At 47.1% G+C, this 22,824-nt stretch overlaps 1 protein-coding gene across 1 annotated transcript in view; it reads left to right on the top strand.

Annotated features, from left to right (window-relative positions):
• Positions 1 to 414: 414 nt before the first annotated feature.
• ABHD17C (abhydrolase domain containing 17C, depalmitoylase) overlaps positions 415 to 22,824 on the top strand; it is a 44,833-nt gene continuing 22,423 nt past the window's right edge. Inside the window, exon 1 of the mRNA XM_010986833.3 lies at positions 415 to 1,067. Coding sequence (XP_010985135.3) covers positions 484 to 1,067 — 584 coding nt within the window. The 5' untranslated portion in view covers positions 415 to 483. The remainder of the gene's footprint in view (positions 1,068 to 22,824) is intronic.

Genomic DNA, 22,824 nt, shown 5'->3' with positions numbered 1-22,824 from the left:
CCCTCGCACGCGGAGTCGGGGAGGCGGCCGGGGAGCCCCGCCCACAGCCCAGACCTCGCGCCGTGTCCGGGCGGGGGCGCCGGCGCGCGGTAACCCGGAAGTGGCGGCGGCGGCGGCGGCGGGCGTGCGGGAGCGGGGAGGCGGGGGGCTGTGCGCTCCAGCCGGCATGGCCGCCGCCGCCGGCTTTGTGTGCCGCGCGCGGGCCCTGGCCGCCCGCGCCTCGCCCGGCCCGCGGGGCCGCCGCTGACCCGCCCCGGCTCCCCGCGCCGCGCCCGCCGGGCCGGCCCCGCCTCCCCTCTCCTGCGCCTCCCCTCCCCCTCCCCCTCCTCCTGCCGCCGGGCGGGCGGGCTGCAGCCGCCCTCCGCGCTCGCTCGCCCGCTCCTCGCCGCGCGCCCGCCCGCCCTCGCTCTCGAGCCAGCCGGCCAGCCTGCCTGCCTGCCTGCCTGCCGGGCCGGCGGCAGCGGCGGGCTCGAGGCCGCCCCGATGCCCGAGCCAGGCCCCAGGATGAACGGCTTCTCGCTGGGCGAGCTGTGCTGGCTGTTCTGCTGCCCGCCCTGCCCGAGCCGCATCGCCGCTAAGCTGGCCTTCCTGCCGCCGGAGCCCACCTACACGGTGCTGGCGCCCGAGCAGCGCGGCCCCGGCGCGCCCTCCCCGGCCCCGGCCGCCGCCGCCACGGCCGCGGCCCAGCCGGCACCGCAGCAGCCCGAGGAGGGCGCGGGCGCGGGGCCCGGCGCGTGCAGCCTGCACCTGAGCGAGCGCGCCGACTGGCAGTACTCGCAGCGCGAGCTGGACGCCGTCGAGGTCTTCTTCTCGCGCACGGCCCGGGACAACCGGCTCGGCTGCATGTTCGTGCGCTGCGCGCCCTCCAGCCGCTACACGCTGCTCTTCTCTCACGGCAACGCGGTGGACCTGGGCCAGATGTGCAGCTTCTACATCGGCCTTGGCTCGCGCATCAACTGCAACATCTTCTCCTACGACTACTCGGGCTACGGCGTCAGCTCGGGCAAGCCCTCCGAGAAGAACCTCTACGCTGACATCGACGCCGCGTGGCAGGCGCTGCGCACCCGGTGAGCCCGGCGAGGGTCGCCAGGCCTGAGCCGCCGCCGCAGGGAGGCGGGCTGGGGGTCCCCTGGGAGCCTCTGAGGCGGCCTGCTGGAGAGGGGCCCCTCCTCCCGGGCTGTGGGCAAGCAGAGAGCCCCCCGGCCCCACCGTGGATTCTCTTCTTCTCTATCTCTGGCTTTCTCCCACCCCCTCCAAAAACCCCGCCAGCCCTCTGGTTCCTGGAGAGCTCAGAGTCAGAGGATTTTGCCTACTTTGGCACGCCGGGGTGCCCCCGATCCACCCGCTGGGTCTTTTGTGGTTCTGGTCACCGCAAGGGGCAGCGTGGGGGTGCTTAAGTACCGGGCAGAAACAACTTGGTTCGCGTTTAGTTTGTGTGAGCTGGCAGCCAGAGACTGGAGATCCTCAGGCTGAAGTGACCTTGGGCAAGGCACATGAGTCTCTAGACCTCTGCTTTCTTCCCTGTGAAACAAGGGGGCCAGACGAGATGACTTCCAAAAAACATTGTGGTTGTAAAGTGCTCCGCGGGGCACTGTCTGGGAGGGTCGGATGGTGTGAAGTTTGCCTCCTGGCGGGGCTGACTGAGTAGCTGGCACCGAGTGAGTAGCTGCGAGCAGGAGGTTAGCTGGTGGCTCTGGGCCTGGCACCTTCCACAGAGCCTCAGTAACAGCCCAGGATGAGTTTGAATCTTCTGTTCTAGGGTTTGCGGAAATCTGTTGACCTTGAGTTCGCATTAGCATTCAGGGGAGGACTAGAGCATATTTATTGGGGGAGGGCCTTTTGTATGCAAAGCACACGTTGGGGGCGTGGTTTCAGTGAGACCAGCAAGCAAAACTTGAGTTTTGGTCTCAAGTTAGACTAAGTCTGGTAAGTGGGGAAGTCACGTCAAGTCATGTCACGTCACATCGCCTGTTTATCCTCCAGGTTGGGTGTCTATGACTTTCCCCTGCCCACCTCATAGCAATGATAGTGAAAATACCTGAGGCCATGTCTATTATGGCATCTGATTTCTTCAGATCAAAGAGTCCCCAGAATAAGTGCAGTTGGCACTGTTACGGCTACTGACACATGTAGTTTTTACCTAAAGTGTGTTTGCTTGGCTCGTGGAGACTGCCAACACTAGTGATTTTGTCTCCATTCCAGTTCATACGTGTGCTCGTAAATTACCCCATGTCTCTCTGGGAAAATGGCCTGTCCAACAGGGAAGTACTTAGGATTCAGTATATGTTGTTTGTCCATGTTCTCCTGAATTCCTGAAGGACTTCGTTTGCATCATAGCTTTTTGAAAATGGTTTAGGCTGATGTGCCTGTACCATACACAGATACATTGAGTCAGACTCTACAAGTAATTAAAAGCCACCTGTTCCAGTAAAGAGTTTCAAAAGTATGTGTGTCACACGCAATAAATAGAATTTGTCTTCAGTAGAAGTATTAAAGATAAGGGTTGGCATTAGATCTTTTTAACGTGAAACATTACAATTCTACCTTGAGTACGTTTTATGGTAAAATTTCTGTAGAACACAGAAATTCTTATACGTGGGTATCTGGATTGGAAGGAAATCATTTCGGATGTAAGACTAACCCTTTGCCCTGAACATGCAGGTGTGTCTGTGTTACAGCATATGTGAGGCGTAGTTATTTCCTGGACTTATTTGTCCTATTTGATTTAATTAAGGACATTGTTTCAGGTCAGGTTGAGTTTTGAATTGTCTGAACTTTGCCCAGGATTTATTTAATTTTATGCCAGAACTCATATCTAGATTTCTTCACCCATAAAATTGGTTAGAATTTAAAGGCTAAATGAGAATCTTAGGATTTGAAGAAACCTTATACTTCCTCTTGTCCTGTGCTTTTCAAACTTTTTTGGTTGTGAGCCCACAGTAAGAAGTGCATTTTACATCTTGATCAAGCACACATGTACACATCTGCGTCTGTATATCTGAAGCAAATGTCTCACAAAACAGTATTTTTTTTTCCTGTGGGCAATACACATGGCAGATTATGTTCTGTTCTATTTCATATTTTTTTAAAAAGAAGAAAAAGAATGCTGGTTGTGAACGACTATATTTATTTCTCAGCTCATAGACACTGCCCTTGTCCAGCCTTCTTTGGCAGAAGCCTGCGGAAGATAATTTCATAGAGAATTAGCAGTAGTTCCCTTGACTGCTCGTTTCCACTGTGCCGTGCAGTCCTGTTTCTCAAGAGGTGCATTTGTGTGTCTCGGTTATTCTGATAGCCTAGGAGTTCCTTGACTCTGAAGCTGAACGGTCCCTGAACCACCTTTCTTCAGCCTTTCCCCGCTCTCTTTTCTCTGTAGCTTTTCTGCTCTGACCTTGCCTGGAACAGGCCCTGTTCTCTGCCCATTTACAGCTCCTTTCAGGTCACTGCCACCGCCACCGTGCCTCCCACCACAGGTACCCGTCCTTCTGTGGCTGGCTCAGATCCTCTCCCCCACCCTGTCTTCCTTGGGGGCGCCTGTCTTCCTTGGGGGCTTTTTCTTTTCCCATCTCCTGGTGAACCACACTGCTCAGGACACTGATTAGAGTGCCCTCCTGTCCTAAATCATCTCTATCTCTGTCTTTAGGTCATTCCCCGAGGAGGACTATGAGGTGTGTGTGTGTCAGTGCTGTGCATCCTCAGAGTACGTGGCCCAGTGCTCGCCCTCCCTCCTCATGCTCACGTCTGGCCTTTTGTACGCGCCCCCTTTCCATGCCCGAACTCTCCGTCTTGCCTGGATCCTGATTGGATTCTGAGACCCTGGGTGTTCCTGTGCACCTGGTGCTGGGCCTGCAGTTATCACTCCGTCACCATGTCCTGCTGTGTAACTGCACTCCCACTAAGTTGAAAGGGCTCCATGTCTTCTGTATTCCCAACAGCTGGCATAGTGCCTTAAAATGATAGGCACTCATTAAATATTTGTTTAATGGGGTTGCACATATGGGTGCCCCCTAAATACATGGGATAGATTCAAATTTTCCTAGATTGGAGTCTTATAAAGAGTTATATCTAGTTTACCACTAGGGTTTGTTGTCCATGGGCACAGCTGTAGGCCAAGAGGAGGGTTGTGATGTATCGGCTCGAGGTCTGGTCTACTTTGTATCCATCACATTATGGTGTTGACAACATTGAAGTGTCTGTATTGAACGGAAGAGTGACAGTAACCCTTTGTGTTTCTCTTCATGCTTTCTCCGTTTTCTGTCTGTGACAGCTCCTGTGCGTGCTCTGGTGAGCTGCCCACTCCTTGATGGAGGACTTCAAATACTGCCTAGTATTTCCATGGGTAAAAGTAGCAAATTTCCTAAGGGATGAGCAGTAGAGTGGGCAAATAGTCTAAAATAGGGTTTCAGGAGGAAGTAAATTTGAAGGCAAGAAGGTCATTACTGTTTGGACAATAGACGATTATTTGAAAAATGGTGTAGAAGAGAGGAAGGGTTTGAAAGAGTCAGGAAGTGTGTGGACTTAGCATGGAAGAAGTAAGTTGGTATCTTACTTGGTTCTGGCTGCTATTGGCAGAGTGGCTTATGAACAACAAGAACTTATTTCAACGTTCTAGAGGCTGGAAGTCTGAGATCAGGGTGCCAGCGTGGCCAGGCTCTGGTCAGAACCCTCTTTCTGGATGCAGACTGCTGACTTCTCATTGTATCCTCACATGGTGGAAGGGGCAAAGGAGCTTTCTTAGGCTGGTTTGTAAGGGTGCTGATTCCATTCATATGGGCTCCACCCTCATGACGTAGTCACCTTCCAAAAGCCACACTTCCTAATAACATTACCGTTGGGGATAGGTTTGGGACACACACACACACACACACACACACACACACACACACACTATCCAGCCTACCAGCAGTTGGTATTTGGAACAGTGAGAGAGACAATCTAAGCATGATGGAGGGCTTGAAGGCTAGCGCTTACGTTTGTGTCACTGATTAAGTTTATAAGTATGTTGTGAATCCAAGCAATTGAAAGAATGAATTGGAATCACTTTCCTTTGTGGAAAGGACACTGTAAATCAGGATGGCCTTATTAAAAGGTAGTATTATAATCTGAGCAAGGGGGTGTGATTCATCTGTGGGGGAAAGTCTGCCTGTTGGTTAAAGTGGGAGCAGATGGATTAAGTCTCCTCCACGCACATCCTTAGGGGTCCTCTTAAATATGAGCAGCTTCAGACTGTGCAGAAGTGAGAACTGTGATTCAAGAGGGAGTGAGTCAAGCTGATTTGAAGGTATTAACCCAAACAAGTAAATAACGGAGGGAATGAGGTGTGGGGGAAACCCTAGAGAAACAGGGGAGTAGGGGAGTTTGTGATTCAGTGCGTTGTTAGTGTTTACCATTGCCATCTACAGAAGCTGTTTGATGCAAAGACTGTGGAGGAGAGAGGCATTTGGTAACATTGGTGGAGAAACACTGATCCAATCAGAAAAGGCAAATGCAGAGAGAAGATGATAAATAAGAACTTTGAGTGCCTAGGTACGGAAGGCAAATTACAAAAGACTTAAGGTTTCATTCACTCATTCATTCTTTCAACCAGTAAACCATTAACCATTGAACCTACGTGTATCGATACTGTGCTTGTACCAGACACTAAGGTAGGTTCCATCCAGTATCGTTAATCTCAAACTGTTTCTTTCTGTTGGGACCGAACGGACTGGATTTTAGAGGCATTTTGAATGTGTAACCGTGTGGTGCTCCTTCACGACTTCTGCATCTGTGATGCGTAGGATCCAAGACTGGAACATCCCTAAGTCATGGGAAGGCTGCAGTAGACACCCTCAGGTAGTGGGATCCTTGAGGAGCACCTTCTGCTGGTTGTGAATGTTCTTTGCAGTTAAGACTCAGGATGAATTTCTCCTGGGAGCAGCAAGACAGTTACTCCTTTCCTGGGCAAGCTGAAGTTAATGACCTAACTTCTTTGTTCTCAGTTGTCTCCGAGGGAATTCAGTGCTCAGGATTTCTACCTGAGTTCGACTGGTTCATGGTTAAGGACAAGGAGAACAGAGTGTGTTAGGAATAATGCGTTATGTGAATGCAATGATCTTTCTAGAACAGAAATAGTATATCAGCTTGCAATTCAAGGCCGTCAGTATGAGAATATCCCATTAGGAAGAATGTAACTCTTAAGAACAGACTTGTTGAAACTGACGTAGGTGAAGTGTGTTTTGGGGGTTCCCTTAGAGTCTTGTTTTTAATGTCCCCCCTCTTCCAGTGCTCTCTCCTGCCTGAGCCTGGTTCTTCAGGCTGCCCTCCCTCTGCCGGCATGCAGGGTTTCTCTCCAGCAGAACCAGATTCCGAGCTGTCAACCCCCATCCCACCAGAGCTTCCTTAGCCATTGGTTCTAGTCTGAGGAGCATCCTCTCCTCTAGTAACCCAGGTGCCAGAGACCTGACAAGCTGTTTCATGTTTCTGTGTTAACTGGCAATAACTCCTTCATGTGTCTCGTCTTCCGAGCATACTTGTTTTTATTTAGAGCAATCTTGGAGTCTCAGTCTCACCAAAAATTCAGTCTGAAAACTCTACTGGCGCAATGGCGTATTAGTGGAAGGAGCATCTGCCCACACACCCCGTTTTTGTTTTTATTTTTCCTGAAGAAATCATTTCAATGACACTCTCCCGAGGTCACTTAAAGCATGTCCTTAAGGTCATCCCAAGCTTCTGCTACTGCTTGTACTACCGCCCCTCCAAATTTAGTAACTTCTCTACCCAGTATTGTTAACTCTACAGAAGACTCCAGAACGTGGCTTTAGGAATTTTACTGTTCACAGTGGTAGCAGATTTACCTTCTTGATTGGATTTTGCTTAAGCCAGTGTTGAGGCCACAAATCTATTTCACTTTAAGAAGCCTTAGGTACAAGGATCCAAAGTCTCAACACAGATACACTTAGGAGATCATTATTTGGGCATCAGAATGATGTTTTCTTTTGCAGGATTGCTTTAAATAATAGGCTTGCTGATTTGTCTAAAAGATTTAATTTGTGAAAATTAGATGAACACAAAACCTTTTGAACCCGGGGGATGAGTTCTGATGCCGGCACTCCCTCTAATCCATGACACCACGTCGCACACGGAGGTGCGCCGCGCGTCTGGGCTTCGCATTCTGTGGTTTTAAAAGCAAAGGGCCCAACTCCATGACTTCTGAGGTGCCTTCCTTATGTAAGGCTGCATTTCATGATTTTTCAGGGACACTACCTCCTGTTTTTGAATTGGCTTTTCTTGCTTATGCTGGGAAACTTGGTGGATTCAGTCTCTGCAGTGGATCTCTGCAGTGGCTGCACTGTAGCAGTCCTAGGGAGATTTTACCGCGTGTGTGTGTGTGTGTGTGTGTGTGTGTGTGTGTGTGTGTCCCTGGCGTGAGGTGTGTTTATATATGTGTGTACGCATGTGTACATTTATTCACGTGTGTGCATGTGTGCATGCAGCCAGGGCTGAGATGCACTAGCCTAGAAACATCCGGAAGCTACAGTTAAAAGATTGGCCGGATACAGTTGGTTAAGAGTTGAAGAAAACAGAAGGTTACGGAAGTGTTTTTGATACACTTACATGGATGGTTTTAGTCAATGGTCTTTGGTGGCCAGGAACCCACCAGCATAGACCAAGTGGGGGCAGTTGTTGAAAAGACACAGCTGCTCAAACCTGAGGGATCCCCAAATCTCAGGGGGCTTGAAGCTGGGAACTCTGTAAGTGGCCGAAGCCCTCGACCCTCAGGCTCTCAGCATCCCCGTCTGGGCTGGTGTCTCCCATCTCCTTCCCTCTGCGTGCCGGGTCATTGCTCTTTGAGCAACAAGCCTCTGCCCTACTCCTGGTCTCTGTGCATCAGCTCACCTCCAAATCCAGCTGTGCTTACCCCTGACCTAGCTGCCCTGGAACCGGCCTCCCGCCGGCCTCTAGATACTGGGTTCCCACTCCTGATTTCCCCTTTGTATCCCAGGAGAGCTCCGGTTGTGGCCGAGGCAGGGTTCGTGAACACAGCTTCCTCGTTAGGGGTTGGGAACCAGGTGGGAGCAGCCGAGAGGAGGGGCTGTGGCCGGGATGAGCATCGCCCCACGTGTCCATCAGTGGGCACTTATGGGTCTTGGTGCCCTGCCCGGCTTCCACTCAGAGAGGTGTGCACAGGGCAGTCTCCACTATACCCAGCCCCTGTGAGCCACGGAGTGCGTCTGACAAGTGAGCATGAGCCTTGAAAATAGACCATAATTAATAGACCTTAAACCAGGTCAGTAGAGCAGTGACCAAGTCGTTGCTTTGTGACCAGCGTGTGGCTCCTTTGTGAGCCTGGAGCTGAAAGGCTGTGAGAGAATAGGGCTCTCCTCTCGTGGCCTCTCCTCTCTGTCCGCAGCGGACGCACCATCCACCCTGCGATGGGGGCTGCCATGGAAAGTGGTCTGTGATGTCGAAAGAATTCTGAACCGCCCATGGAGCACAGGAGAAGGGGAGGGGAAAAGAGGGGTGGGGCGGGGGCCGACCCAAACTGCAGGGGCCCAGCGGACTCCTGTGTCACCGAGTTAGAAGAGATCCCCAGCTTGAAATGATTTCATGATTTATTTCTTCATTTAGATGACTTACAGCCAGAACTGATTTCTGGCTCTTATGTCAGAGCAGCTCAGGCAAGGTTGTCTCAAGGGTAACCTGGGGAGGAATGTGCCTGCCAGCCTTCGCTCTCTGGTGCTTTTAATGGTTATGGGCAGGGATTTTGGAGTCAAACAGACCTGAGTTTAGGTCTTTCCTGGGCCACTTATTAACTACCTGGCTGCAGGCAAGTTTCCTAATCATTTTGAACCTCAGTTAAAATAATAATGGTGGTGGTTATAGGGGAGCATAATTGGCCACCCCAAAATAGGTCTCTTAGGCTTAAGGATTATTTGAGGCAGATTTTAAGAAACTGCAGACATAGGAGGAGCTTTGAAAACTGAGTAGAAGTTACCCTTTTGTAAGAGCCATTTACAGGTATGAGGGAAATTTCCATTTGTAAGGGTGTCTCCCACGCTGGGAGAGTGGGGGGCGACCTTCTCTCTACCAGCTCTTATCAATGCAGAAGGCGACTTAACTCTGCATAACAGCCTCACCTTTGTTTACGGTGCTTTCTTTGGTAACTTCCCAGAGTTGATCCCTACCACCATCTTTTTTTTTTTTTTTTTTTTGCTTTAGTCTAAAGACTATGTTTAAGGTGAGGGCTTCTGCCATCTCAGAGACTCAGTTTTCCTGGTCTTTCCCGTGTAAACATGTTATTAAACTTCTGTTTGTTTTTCTCTTGTTAATATGTTTTATATAAATTTAATTATTAGACCAGCCAAAGAACCTGGAAAGGAAGAAAAGAAGACTTTCCTGCCCCTCCATGGTAGTAATGATGATAATGACAACATTAACCACCTTACGCCAGGTCCTCCAGCACGATGCTTTGCACACGGCGGAAGCACAACAAATGGGACGTTACTGTTGTTTAGGAATATTAATAAAATCGTTCGAGCTATAGTAACCAAATGCTCAGCTCATGCTGTAGACCAGACGCTTAGATCAGAAGATATTAAAGAAATTGCTTCCTTCCTCACCCCGTGGATATAAATAATGCCCAGGGCAGGCGCTCTTGGTGGGTGTGGCTACTGAAGAACAATGAAGCGGTTTTCATTTCATTTGCAGCTCGGGGGAAAGAGGCTCTTTGAATCTGCTCCTCTGGCCCGAGGGCTCTTTGGGCTTTGGGGAGTGGTCTGCATTAGTATTTTAATCCAGCAGCACTTCATCTACCCAGGTGTTTATATCCCCAAAGGAGACCTTAAAAGGAGGGGAAACCTTACCTGTAATCCAACACCTTGCAATTACTTTGCAAACCCTTCCTCTTTTGTTCCCCTACCCCCTGCCGTGCTCTTCCCAGGCCTAGCTCTCAGGAATCGAGCCTGTGTTCTGGCCGGAACCAGAGACTTCCCTGGGCATAGAGTCAGGGGTGGAGAGGACGAGGAGGTGAGACCCCCCTCCCGCCCCACTGTGGACATTCTGGTTGCTCTTTACTAATGGGATGACCTTCTGTAGATAGACTTGTCCTTTTTTCCTAAAGTTGGACAAGGGACCTGAATGCACACTTCCTCTTAAAATATGAATGCCTGCGTGATGCCTGGCACCTCCGATTCCTGTTGAGTTTTCAAGGCTCTGTGAAATGGAGCCATTGATAACTTCCACAATATTGATTTACTTCGGAGTGTTGAAGGCCCGGAGCACCATGATGAAACTGGAAACCTTTGTTTCCAGGAAGTCTAGGTCATTCACATTCATTGCTCAGACTAATAGTTAACTGTTGCTTATCTCTTAACTTGCGGAGTCGCTGAGCAGAGCCCTACCTGGAGATTACTTGTTAACCGAGCACTGCGTACATTTTCAAGTGGAAAAGGAGCACAAAGAGCCTCTAGTGCTGATTATTAGTTTGTTCCTTCAGTTTACATTTTTAAACAAAGTGAAATCTGGGCATTTACGTCAGGGGGAAAACATGAAGCAAGCCTGTATTCAGAATATATCCACAACGAGTGAGCTCCCAGGCGGTAATTATAACTCTGCGAGCTAACGCCTCTGTTATTATGGTTGGTTATCAAATGAGAATTCCAACTTACCCAAAACTGTTTTCGGTGATTGTCATGGAATGACCCAAACCATGTACAGTGGTTATTATATTGACTGCAAAGGTCTATAATATCAGAGCAAGATTCTCGTATGATGGTTTAACTCGATCTGATTTATCCCTACTGTCATAAATAATGTGAGAGTGTCTCAGAATGCTGTGTTATTTAATGATTACTCTTGTCCCTATAACTTGTAACATTTCCACTTCCAGGATTTTGAATTATGAAATACTCCTTGATTTAACCTCATAACCTGTTGGATCTGCTTAATTAACAAATGTATAAAGGGCCTGCTGTGGGCCCGGCATTCTTGCAGAACAGAACGAGCAAGCAAAATCCCTGCTCTTGTGAAGCTTCCATTCACAAGTATGCAAATACCAATGAAAAAACAGTGTGTTTCTAACAATTATGTAAGTGATAATTGGTTAGAATATGATACATGTTATAGAAAAAGAGAAAAACACAGAACAGGGTAAGGCAGTGGGAGTACTGGAGAGAGGACATCTGGATTGCAATTTTAAAAAGGTGATTACAATGTGCTCTATCCAGAGAAAGACAACTGGCCCAAAGCATGAGGGGTTCGCTCGGCGGCTGTGTGCAGAAGGGTGGGGACAAAGGCGGGTGGAGTATGCTTGGTGGATTCGTGGAACATTAAGGACACAGAAGTGGCTGCAGCAGGGCCTATCATATGCAAAGGAGGGGCAGGATAGTGGGAGAGGAGGACTGGGGGCAATGGGGTGGGGGGGGTGGGATGGGGAGTTCATTTAGGGCCCTGTAGACCATTGCAAGGACTTCAGCTTTTACAGCATGAAACGGGGGGAGCCTTTGGAAAACTTTGGGTAGAGAAATGACATGATTTGATTTAGGCTTCTAAAGGATCCCTCTGGCTGTGTGTTAATGATAAGTTGGAGGGGCTGGTGTGCCAGGGGAAGAAGGAGAGAGACCAGTTAGGATTCGCCTGCACTATTTTAGGTATGAGATGATAGTGGCTCGCACCACTGTGGTGGTGGCAGCAGAGGTGGTGAGAAGCGCTCAGATACAGATGTTGTTTGTAAAGGTAGAAGCAACAAACAGTACCCAGTGGGGACGGGGACAGTCCAGGCTGATTCTACTTGGGTAACAGGAAACCTAGAGTTGCAATTAAGATAGTGGGGGAGGGGGCTGTAAGTGGCTCCGACTGGGGGAGGGGGTAGACCAGGAGTCTAGCTCTGGATTTGGTGAGTTTGAGATGCCCACCAGACTTCCAAGTGGGGATGTGGAGTCGGCAGTAGGGTGTGAGTCTGGAGTTCAGCAGTGAGACCTGGGAATTGTCCCGTCAAAGAAGGAAAGCAATTAAACAAAAAACAAACTCGGGAGAACTGGCATTTTACCTGGCGTAGCCCTGCCCCTGCCCGCACCCTTGCCAGCATCACCGGGTAACAGCCTCTTGAGTCCGTTCATCCAATTCACCAGGCCCGGGAACGAACCCCGTACGGGAGGATCCAGCGTTCCGGTGAATGACGGGTCTCCCTGGGAGAGAGCACCCTGGTGTCAGGTTGCGTGTGTTCTGCTTGCGGAGTTGTGGCTCTTTGCTCACTTTCTCTGCCCCGGGAGAGTGACCCTCGATCTTGCCTGTGATCCCTTCCGAGGCACCCGGGGGGGGGGTGGTGGCAGCACGTGACACCTGTATCTTCTAAAATCCACTCTTCTGTTACTTTCAAGTTATCCTCCCACCTTCACATTTACTAAAGGGCTGCACAGTTAATTAATTAACCCCCCCAGACAATTGGAATCTGAATCTCTCAGGAGTTGTCTCTTCCAATCAGTGGCACTTTTCTGGAAAGTACTACTTGGAATGAAAGACTGCTCCCTGTAGGTATGCTTATGAAAGAAAAAAAAGTGCCTTGGCTTTTCTGTGTCTTTACCTGAATGCCCTTCTCCAGCCAGCAGAGGCTGCTCAGCATCCTCCCCCGATTCCCCCAAGAGCTTTGCCAACGAGGCGGCTGTCCCTTCCTCTGCTCACAGAGCTCTGTTCCAGCTCTCATCACCTGGTTTGTGGTTTGCTCTGGCTGTCTGACTCCTCTGCAAGAGTGTCATCTCCTTGAGGACAGGCCAGCTTCTGGCTCTTCCTGGACTCACTCAGACCGCCAGTACAGTCCCCCTTGTATTGTACAGAAGGCCCTTGAGTGTCAGCCAAAGGAATGGGGAGAGTCCCCTTTGTACTGAGGGCTCTTTCTTTTCAGGTTCGAGATTCCAGGGTCTTACTCTCCTTTGGTTGAGCCCCAGGTATCTGTGGCCGCCCTGGCTTCCTCCTGGGTTGGGTGTAAATGTGGAACCCCAGCCCAGGGGAGAGAGGCAGTAAGGTCCTGAGAGCTGAGTAAGGTCCTAAGGGACTGAGAGCGCCCCCCTCTCCCTTGCAGCCCAGCAGCCAGTCCTCCAAATGCCTGGCCTGCCTTCTGCAAGACAAAGCTGCTTTCTTCAGAGACACCTGCCTGTGGGGCCCTTCCAGGAAGGGTGACAGGAGTACTTGGAGGAGGTGGGGGAACAACGTTTGTCTTTCTCGTCGTTTATGGGGCAAGAGTGGGTGCAAGTCCGTCTACTGTCAGCGGAAAGCCTGCAGTCCTCCATACGTGTACTGACAGCCGTCTCATTCTGATGTTTCTGGAAGGCTTGAGAAAGGTGGTTGTGGTGCTTATTACTGAGGAATATGAGTATATTTTGTGTCAGTTGACAATTAGAATGCAGAATTGGAAAAAATATATATCTGAATGCCACTGACTGCCTTTGCCTGTCTGTTGCCTTCATTTCCTCAGGTCCTTGAGACCTCTACACCAGCTGTGTTTTTTTTCCCCTTGCCATGTTGTTTGTTTATTTTTTATGAGGGGGAGGTACTTGGGTTTATTTATTTCTGTTTGGAGGAGGTTCTGGGGATTGAACCCAGGACCTCATGCGTGCTAAGCATGCACTCTACCACTTGAGCTATACCCTCCCCCCAACTTATTTATTTTTTAAAAACCTTTATTTTATGCAAGGCAAGTAAAATATTAAAACAAACCCCATGTCCTTATCACCCACCTTCAACACTTATCAACATTCTGCCATTCTTGTAGCATCTGTACTTCAACCCACGCCCCATCCCCACTCTTTTATTATTACTTTTGTATAGGTCTTTTAAAAAAAAAAAGGCAAAATTTGCATCATTGAAATGCACAAATCTTAGCTGTCTACTTTCCCAGAAATATCTCCTTGCTCTGTATCAGCACTCAGGCATGGCGATGAGCAGGCTGCAGACACAGGCTTCTCTCAGTGTGCTGTGGGAAGTGTCACATCACTGGAGTAGCGATTGTGATGTGAAAATAGATTTAAGGGAGATATCAAGTAGATTTAATACCAAATAGTTATCAAAGGAAAGGCACTGGAGTCTTGGCCCTTGTTTTCAACGTCTGTGTTGTAAGGATAGACAGACAGGTAGATAAGTTGGGAACCCCTGGGGTGTGTCCCGTTTATCTAGAATTAGTGAAGTATAGTAGACAGAACACTGGCCTGGGGCTAGGAGGCATGGCTTCAGGTCAGCCACTGAGATGAGCAGCTGTTAGGCCTGGATCGTGAGGTACTGTCTTTGGGCCTCATTTTCTCCACTTACAAAAAGGGGGCTTGCATTCAATGTCAGTTCTGGTTTAGCATCATTCCTTGAATGTCTCCTTTGTGCTAAGCACATTTCACACATGACATTATTTTAATCATCGACATATCAACGAGGTGGGGACTGTTGCTAACTCCATTTTAAAGATTTGAAAACTGAGGACCAGGAAAGATGAATGACTTGCCCAGGGTCACACAGGGTTAAAAGGTGAGCCAGGATTCGGACCCAGGCAGCCTGACTCTGGAGCTCCTGTTCTAAAAATCAGACTATATTCTCTACATTAGGAGTTTCCCAAGGTGATGGGGTGGGTAGAGGGTGAGCATCTTGGAAGATAGTCAAGACTGTACATTGTGATACAGAAAGAAAATATCAGAACTTACGTTTCTACTCATTATTTATCATTTTTCAATGTATGTTTTTGTTTTAAATGTTCATAAGATTTTATATAGTGTTTTAAAACTTTGAGATATATAAATCTACATCTACACACAGATCAGGAGTACATGCTCTCATTTTTGTGAAGAAGGATTCCTGATGAAAGGTTCAGACACCAGTGTTCTAGATGAATACTGTTATTCAATATGTTTTGGATTTCTCTTCTCAGAATTACAGGATCTGAACATGATGAGAAACTAAAAATTTTAGAAATCACAGTCTTTCAACAAATTGAGCACCTGATGTGTGAGGCACTGTGCCGGGTGCTTGGTACACTCTTCCGTTGTCACCTGATCTTCTATAGCACCAAAAAAAAACCTTCAGTTTGCATTTGAAAGATGACTTTGAGTACTCTTGGAGAGGTGAACACTCCCTCCCTCCCCCCTGGAATTCTGTACTTTTTTCTAACAGTATTTTGAAGACAAAAAATGCCTCCTGAATCTTTGAAAATCAATTGAAAGGAAGAATAGAAATGATTCTTTTCTACCAAGAAGTCCACTCATTCCTTTCAGCACTGGGGTCGGATGGTTCTCACTGCTTTGCCTTTCGTTTTGTGGATTCTGATGAGAAGGCGGCCGAACATTAGTAAACAGAACCCTTGATAGCTTTAGTGGGCTGCGTGGTGCAGAGCAAGGACAGTACAGCCACAGCCAGACTGCCTGGGTTTGAATCATGCCCACGCTGGTTCCTCTGTGCCTCAGTTTCCTCTTTTGTACAGTGGAGAAATTGCAGTAGTATATATAATAGTGTTTGTTATGAAAAATGAATAAGTAACTGTAAAGTGCTTCTGTGTAAGTTTGATAAAATGGATTTTTAAAAAGCTGAAAAGAAAGAGGGAAAGAAATGAAAAGGTTTATAGTAGATAGCCTTTAAAGATTTGAAAAATAGCAACCCGTTGACTTTCTGAAGGATTCTGTGATCTCCAGAGCACTGTCACATACACTGCCTTGGTTCCTGAGAGCAGTTCTGTGAGAAAGATAGGACAAATACTGTGGTCCCCACTTGACACACTAGTAGAAGGGAGTCGAAGTAAAGGGTTTACATCACCCTGTGTGGCTGCTAAGCCGTAAGTGCAAGGCTTCAGTGTATTTCTTCTGACTTTAACATTTTTCTAGGGCTGCCTCTTTTAATTTGTTGCCAGTAGTAGCCAGCTTTCTAATGATTCTGTCAGTCTATAAATAACGCAGTTGTGTACAAATGATCGGCAACATAATCTCTCCCTATTTGACCTCTTTTTTTTTTTTAAGTGCAATTCAGTTTTCTTTCTCATTCTTCTGTTTATTTTCATTCCTGAAACTGGTTTTAAGGAACCATTTGACCTATTTTAAAGAATGGAGCAGTGTTTTATTCCTGAGCATTTTATGTTGGACTGGTTTTTTTTACTGAATTGCAGAAGTTCCTTTTTTTAAGATGGGAAGTGAAAATACTTAAAAAGCCATGTGGCACTTCTGGGCCCAGCTTTGAGGGATAACTTAAGAAAGGGGTTCTTTCCCTCCAGGAGCTCACACTATCACCACTGATGGTTTCCTGAAGTCATGTACTCTCTGAGGATGTAGGGTATTTATCATAACCAGCTGCTCAAGACCCTGGTACTTGGCAGTTTTCAATAAGGATTTACTGACTTCATCCCAGACCAGACTCTGCACATGCATCTGTATCAACAGCATGGAACAGCAAGTAAGATAAATTCTCTGATCTTGCTGGAAACCTCTCTGTTTCCTGAGTTCCTATCTGGCTGCAGGTCCATTACAATTCTTGAAAATGAGAGGGTGTCTTTAACCCTAAAATGAGAGGGCTCTGGCAGTAGAAGGGTTATGTCCTGATTGTCTGTAGGTTTCTTGGCAGAATGGATCCCTGGTGTAAGACACCATTCATAAGGAAAAGCATCTTAAATCCTTCCCTTCTCCCACCACCCCACTGAAGTTTATTGCCCTTGAATTACAGCCAGAGAAACTAAAGGGCACAGTCATTTCTCTGGTTAACTGGGCTGTGTTCTATAAGTCCACTGTGTTTATCAGTGGATTTTAAGGTGTTAGCCCTTCTATTACTAGGTAAATCCTTAGGGTATACAGTCAGATGACCCTTGTAATGGATGTGAGAATTGAAGTGATCTGGTGGATCCCTAATGCCAATCTATTTGATAAAATATGAGCAAAATGCATAGAAACAGGTTTTAAGATCCTTATTTGGCAGCCTTTTCAGAGCAATTAGGGTTGAACCTGAGTAGGAAGCCTCACCTTCTCCCCTTGTCTTGCTTCCTGAAGAGCTTAAGATGACCAGAGTCCCTCAGTGGTCACAGTAAAGTACTCAGATGGGGTCACACACACCGCAGGGAAAGGCCACTGCTGGCCTAACGGAGCCACCGGCTGGTAGCATCATTGTCACGTGACACAGAAGCCCACGTGGGTGGCCTGCCAGGAAGGCGAGGAGGGTGTGGTTGTGCTAGAACTGAGCATTGCCTTCAGAAACATTCTTCACAGCCCCATCAGAATTTTTGCCTTGTTTCAATCTCTTGATGGATTTTAAGATCCTCCTGTCAAGTCTTTTTTGTTTGTTTGTTTTTCCCACCCCACATGCACTGTTGCCAAATCAGGTCTCTAGTTTAGACTTTAATTTTTTTAAAAAAACCACCTTTGAATATTTTAAAAACATTTATATGAAATTTCTCCTTGTAATTTTTTAAACATTTTTTTATTGAATTATAGTCATTTTACAATGTTGTGTCAAATTCTCCTTGTAATTTTAAGCCCCATGCTTGGCCCATCAGTATCTCCTTGCCACTGACCTTGTTAATATTCAGTCTTGATTTTTAGATCAGATTCTTATATGTAATGATTGCAGATTAGAACCTGGTGGCTTGGAGGACCGAGGCACCGTTCCAACACAGTGCCGTCATTGTGCTCCAGCTGGAGCTGTCGTTGGCTTGTGAAGGACAGAATGAGGTAGAGGAGGGGGTAGGGTAACTTTGAGAATTAGTCTGAATGATGCCTGCATTTCATTTCCTCACTCAGTTATGGCTGGCAAGATACAGGGTAGGAACCACCCTCCTCATTTCTTAAAAGAAAATGCCATTGGGGTACTCATGGAGAACATGCCACAATAAATACAGTACGATATACCACTAGGCACCAAGCGATGCCAACCTGCTGGTAAGAACACTTAGTAATGAATGACGTGAAGGGTGAATAACAATTTAATGACAGATTGTAACATTTTTACTCAATTTGTAACATTTTTACTCAAATAGTACGCACACAGTTATAAACAGAAGAGATGATGGTGGAAAGTGGTTATGACCCCTCTTCTTCCTGACCCCCAGCACCCAGGAGCAACTTTAGACAGTATTTGTGTGTGTGTGTGTGTGTGTAGGTGTGTGTAGTTTGGCAGGAGGTAATTAGATTCATCAATCAATGGAGTGCTAGGATTGAACCCAGGACTTCATGCATGCTAAGCATGTGCTCTACTACTGAGCTATACCCCCCTCCCCCAACTTTAGACAGTATTTACTGACTTTCTGCTAAGAAACATGGAGTTTTTTTAAGTTATCCAATCCCAATGACTTTTTTATTTGATATGTTTGGTGTTTGATGGTTATTTTTGGTTCTTTGACAGTGTTCATGATTTTTAAGTAATAAACTTTACATCTGGCTCCATCTGCTTTAGTCAGAATCTGAACTCTGTTCACCTACTTCCACCCTCAGCTCTCAGTTCCTGTCAGCTCAGCCTTTACTCCTGTAGAGTCTAGGTTCTGTTGTCATAGTTCTGAGCATGCCTTCTGTTACACCAGACTTGGATTTTCCCCTTTGTCTCTCATGGTCTCCATTTCTTTGTCTAGTTTGTTTGAAGTTCTGGGAGGACTCTTCAACTTTATTTTTCTAGCCTCTGAGTTACATTTTCTATTTTAGCCATCATTTTTCATCTCTGGGTTCACTTTTCCTCTTTGACTTCCCTTTTTCATAGCATCCTGTTCTTGTTTTATGGCTGTATTTTCTCAGATTTGTGAGTAGCCTTTTTTCTTTTAAGTATTTTTCTTCCTCTTCCTTTTCCTCTTCTTCTTCTTTTTTTTTTTTTTTAAGTCCTAAATACTGGTCCTTTACTTGTCTGTTCCTCTGAGGACACATTTGGGTGTTTTGTGCCAGTAGCTTGCCTTACATGTTGGTAGTATGATAGTGTAGCTTAGTGGTTAAGAGCTTGGTCTCTGGCTCAGATGCAGGTTGAATCCTTGCTTTACCTTTTGCTAGGTATAAAACACTTTAATAATAATAATGGTGGTTAGAGGAAACCTGCTAGGGCTTTTGAGGATTAAATAAGTCAGTACCTGGAAAGTTTTTAGAATTGTACCAGGGTTTTAGTAAATGCTCAGTAAATGTTGGCTGTCATCATCATCATTTTTGGTCATCTGTTGATACTGAAGAAGGATTGAGTAATCAGGTTGGGATTCCTCCCCATGGTGTAAGCAGATCTGTTCCTCCCTCAGCCTTGCTCCTGAGAGGGAAGCCAGCCTGGGCTGGTGACCTACCTGGCAGGCTTTGTTTTGGATGGAAGGAGGTCTCCAGTGCCAGGATGAGGATGACTTCACTTCAGAACACCAACTAGAAGTCTTAGCTCACCCCAGAGGCCTTTAAACTCTGTGTTAGGGAGGGGAATAGATTGTGTAATTCCTTAATCAGACTTTCTCTAACTTACCAATTTTTAGTTGCATGTGGATTTTGAGCCAGAGGCCTTCCTGAGATTCGGATGACCTCTGCCTTCCCTGAAGACCTCTTGGGGTGTATTCTGGGCCGCTCTCTCCACCTCACATCTCCATTCTCCTCCAATCTCTAGAAATGTATTGAACTCTTCTGTCTCTTGACTTAGTCCCATCTTCCTATTGTCTCTGCTACTGGGGACTTTTTTCTTTCTGAATGTTTATACTTCTTTTTCAGTAGGGTTGGGTTGGTTGGGAAGCAAACGTATGGGCTTGGGTCCTCATTTTGAACTAGAATCTTCTTAATTATAATTTCATAAACCAGTATTTTTCCTTTGAGTTACCAGCATTGTTAACCTGGGTTAGTGATCAGGGCTTGCCCGTCTCACCACCCTGGGGACCCCGCTCACTTTGCAGCCCGCGTAAATGGCACCCCCAGACTCGCCCTGTGCGCGGCGGGGGCAGCTGCAGGCGAGCCTCCCCACAGCTGACATGCTCCTGTAACACTGTCAGTGCTGACAGCCCTTTCAGTCTGACTTGGCATCTAATAGTGTAGGAACAGACTAGATCGCGTAGTGAGGGCCTCTGCTCATTAGATCTTGTTGAGCTGCGTAGTCCAGGGAGAATTTCCCACGGGTCACATCACACTGGGGACCCCAAAAGTACATCCTACCGGTGTTCCAGAGTTGATCAGACTCGGCCAAGGCACACTCAGTGACTATCATGAGACACTTTATTGTCAGTGAGAACTATTAGGTAAAGCAGATATTTGCATTCTTATAACACATTGTCTGCATGTATGTGAAATTCAGAGAAAGCCAGATGTAAAGGTTTCTCGAGGTACATGGAGTCACCGCAAAAGGAGTTTCATTGACTTTGAATAGTTAATAGTATTTGCCCCCACGTGAGGCAAACCGGATGTGGGCCCGTCAGGGAGGCCTGTCCTCTTGGGTTATCTGGGACTCTAAGGGCTTCCACCCGCTCAGAAGGCATCTGGTGTGTGCAGGGCACTGCTCAGAGATGGGGGGACACGGAGTCCACAGTCTGGTTCTAGACCACAGAACGTCAGGGTGGCCTCGTGTGCGTTGTCTTCAGCACTAAAACTTACATTGTATGATGAAATGTTTCTAAATGTTTTACGTGCTTTTCCATCCTAAGCAGAAAATACATCCTCCTGATGACGCGCTGTCATCAATATGGAAATTGGGTATCCTGCTGGTACAGTGACTTTTGATTGATTGTTCGATTTATACCTTGTCTAGAATGTTCTGTAAGATGTAAAGGGAGATAAGGTACAATAAGGGGGAAATAAAGGCATGGCTGGAAACATGAAATGGAGCCAGAGTGAGATTTAAAAGTCCCTTCCACAGGGATCTGTGTGCTGCCCGCTGCCTCCTGGAGTGCTGCCCTCAAGCTTGGTGGGGCTCTGGGGGCAATGATGCCCGTATACTAGGCTTTCTTGGGTGTTTTCTTTTCATCGTGTTATTATTTAAAATATTTTTCTTTTTGTTTTGAGTGGGCTTCAGCGGGGCAGAATAGAGAAACACGCCTTTACTTCGCCAGTTCTGGTAAGAAGTCCCATTATTGGTCTTTTAAATCCTGTACCAAATAGTATTTCCTTGTTAGCTTAGTTATGTAACCACTGTTACTATGTTCTCATACTCTGGTTTCTTGGAGAATAACCAGAGTCAAACAGTCAAAAAGAACTGCAAGAAAGAGGCACAGAGGTGCAGAGGGCGATCCTGACCAGCACCGGTTAGCCTGGGGGGAGCTTCACTGAGATGTGCAGGTGCCTACTGTAGGTTATAAGGCTCTAGGCAAGTAGGGGGCTCAAAAAGAAACAAAACCCAGCCAACCAAAACTTGCCCAGGACATTTAACGCACAGATACAGAAAATTTTCTCTGCAGTTTCTAAGAATTAACAGACTCTTGGAAGAGAGGTTATCTACAGCGTCTCCTTCGTCAGACATTCTCCGAGAGTGATGGGCTCTTGCAGACGTGGAAAGGCTGTGAATTCCTGCTCCCTGCTGTTAGCAAGTGTGGACGTCTCCAAAGTCTTTAAGCTCGGAAATCCAGACGTTAGTTTAGCATTGTTACAGACTTGGCTATCTTGATGGTCAAGAGGGTGACGATGATTTTATTGTTATTTTTGCCTTTCAATACCTGGTTATTTCGTCATTATTTTTTTACCTAGCCCATCATTGTGGTTTTCATTTCTCCTTGGTTCAGGAGTGGTATAGAAAGATACTTACGTAGAGGTAGATTTAATGAATTAACTTCAAGGACTGTCCCTTCTCTCTTGGTTAATTTGCATCTGTTTCTGCTGTTACTTGCCTTGTGGTCCAAGGCTGTGTCATAGCTTTCATTTACTTTGATCCCTCAGATCAGTCCCTTTTCAGAATCTATAGGTTTTTTCCATATGTCTAGTGATGTGGTTTTCCTCTGATTGTCTGTTCCTTCAGTGCGTCTAGAGTGGCCTGGTGTTAGGAGTTGAGTAGGCTCTGTCGGAGGTTCTGTGGTTCAAATCTTGTGGTCCAAGGTAGAGTGCAAAGTCAAAATATTATTGACTCATTTGAAAATGTTCTAGTGCATGTGATGAGCTCCTAAGGAGACTTGGTCTTGGTGTCTTCTCCTGAAATTTAATTTTTTCTTCTCCCTCGAGGTGAGAGATCTCAGTGGCTTAGTGTGACTCGGTGCTTCCATTTGAGCAGTTGGCCAGTGGAGGGTGTGTTTATAGTATTTGGTTATTTGAGAAATTTGAGTTGAGAAATTCAAACTACCTGGTTGTGAACAGCAGGTGACACCTCCCATCTTCATTGCACCCTTGTTAAAGAATTGTCCTCTGTGCCTTAGCTAACCTCTGTCCCAGAGTTGAATAGTCCACATTCTTCTGAGTCCCTCCCAATCCTTTAACAATCAACGCCCTAATATAGCATTCTTTTAAAAATTAGAATAGAGGCAGTCCCCATAAATAGAGATAACTTTCCTGAGATAACTGGGAAAGTACCGGGTGAGAGAAAGCAGGGAGGAAATGAAAGAACACACGTGGGAACAGTGGTCCAAAGCATATAGTTCCCAGGTCTATGCGCAGTGGGGTCTGAGTGTTCCCGAGGCCCATGGAACCAGTGACTGGTCTGGCAACATGTATGCTGATTTCTGCTGCACCATGAATTCTGGGGCTTCCTGGTAAGGTTTTGGTGCTTCATAAAGATAATAAGTGTGGAGTTAAGGGAAGGACTGAGTAGCATCCTTAAGTCCATTGGTGAAGGGGTGGGTTCATAGGTGCCCGCACTCCTGACTCCATCTGGCCGTCAAGGGACCATGTGGCTGCTGCCACCCCTCTCTAGGGCTGTTGTGGGGTTCAGAGCACAGGGGTTAGCTTTGGAGGCAGGCATCTTATGTGGGTTTCAGAGCCAGGCTCTATC

Source organism: Camelus dromedarius, chromosome 29, assembly GCF_036321535.1.
Source record: "Camelus dromedarius isolate mCamDro1 chromosome 29, mCamDro1.pat, whole genome shotgun sequence".
NCBI classification, from domain to species: domain Eukaryota; kingdom Metazoa; phylum Chordata; class Mammalia; order Artiodactyla; family Camelidae; genus Camelus; species Camelus dromedarius.
The sequence above is the reverse complement of the archived record's forward strand: the minus strand, read 5'-3'. Positions and strand labels throughout refer to the sequence as shown.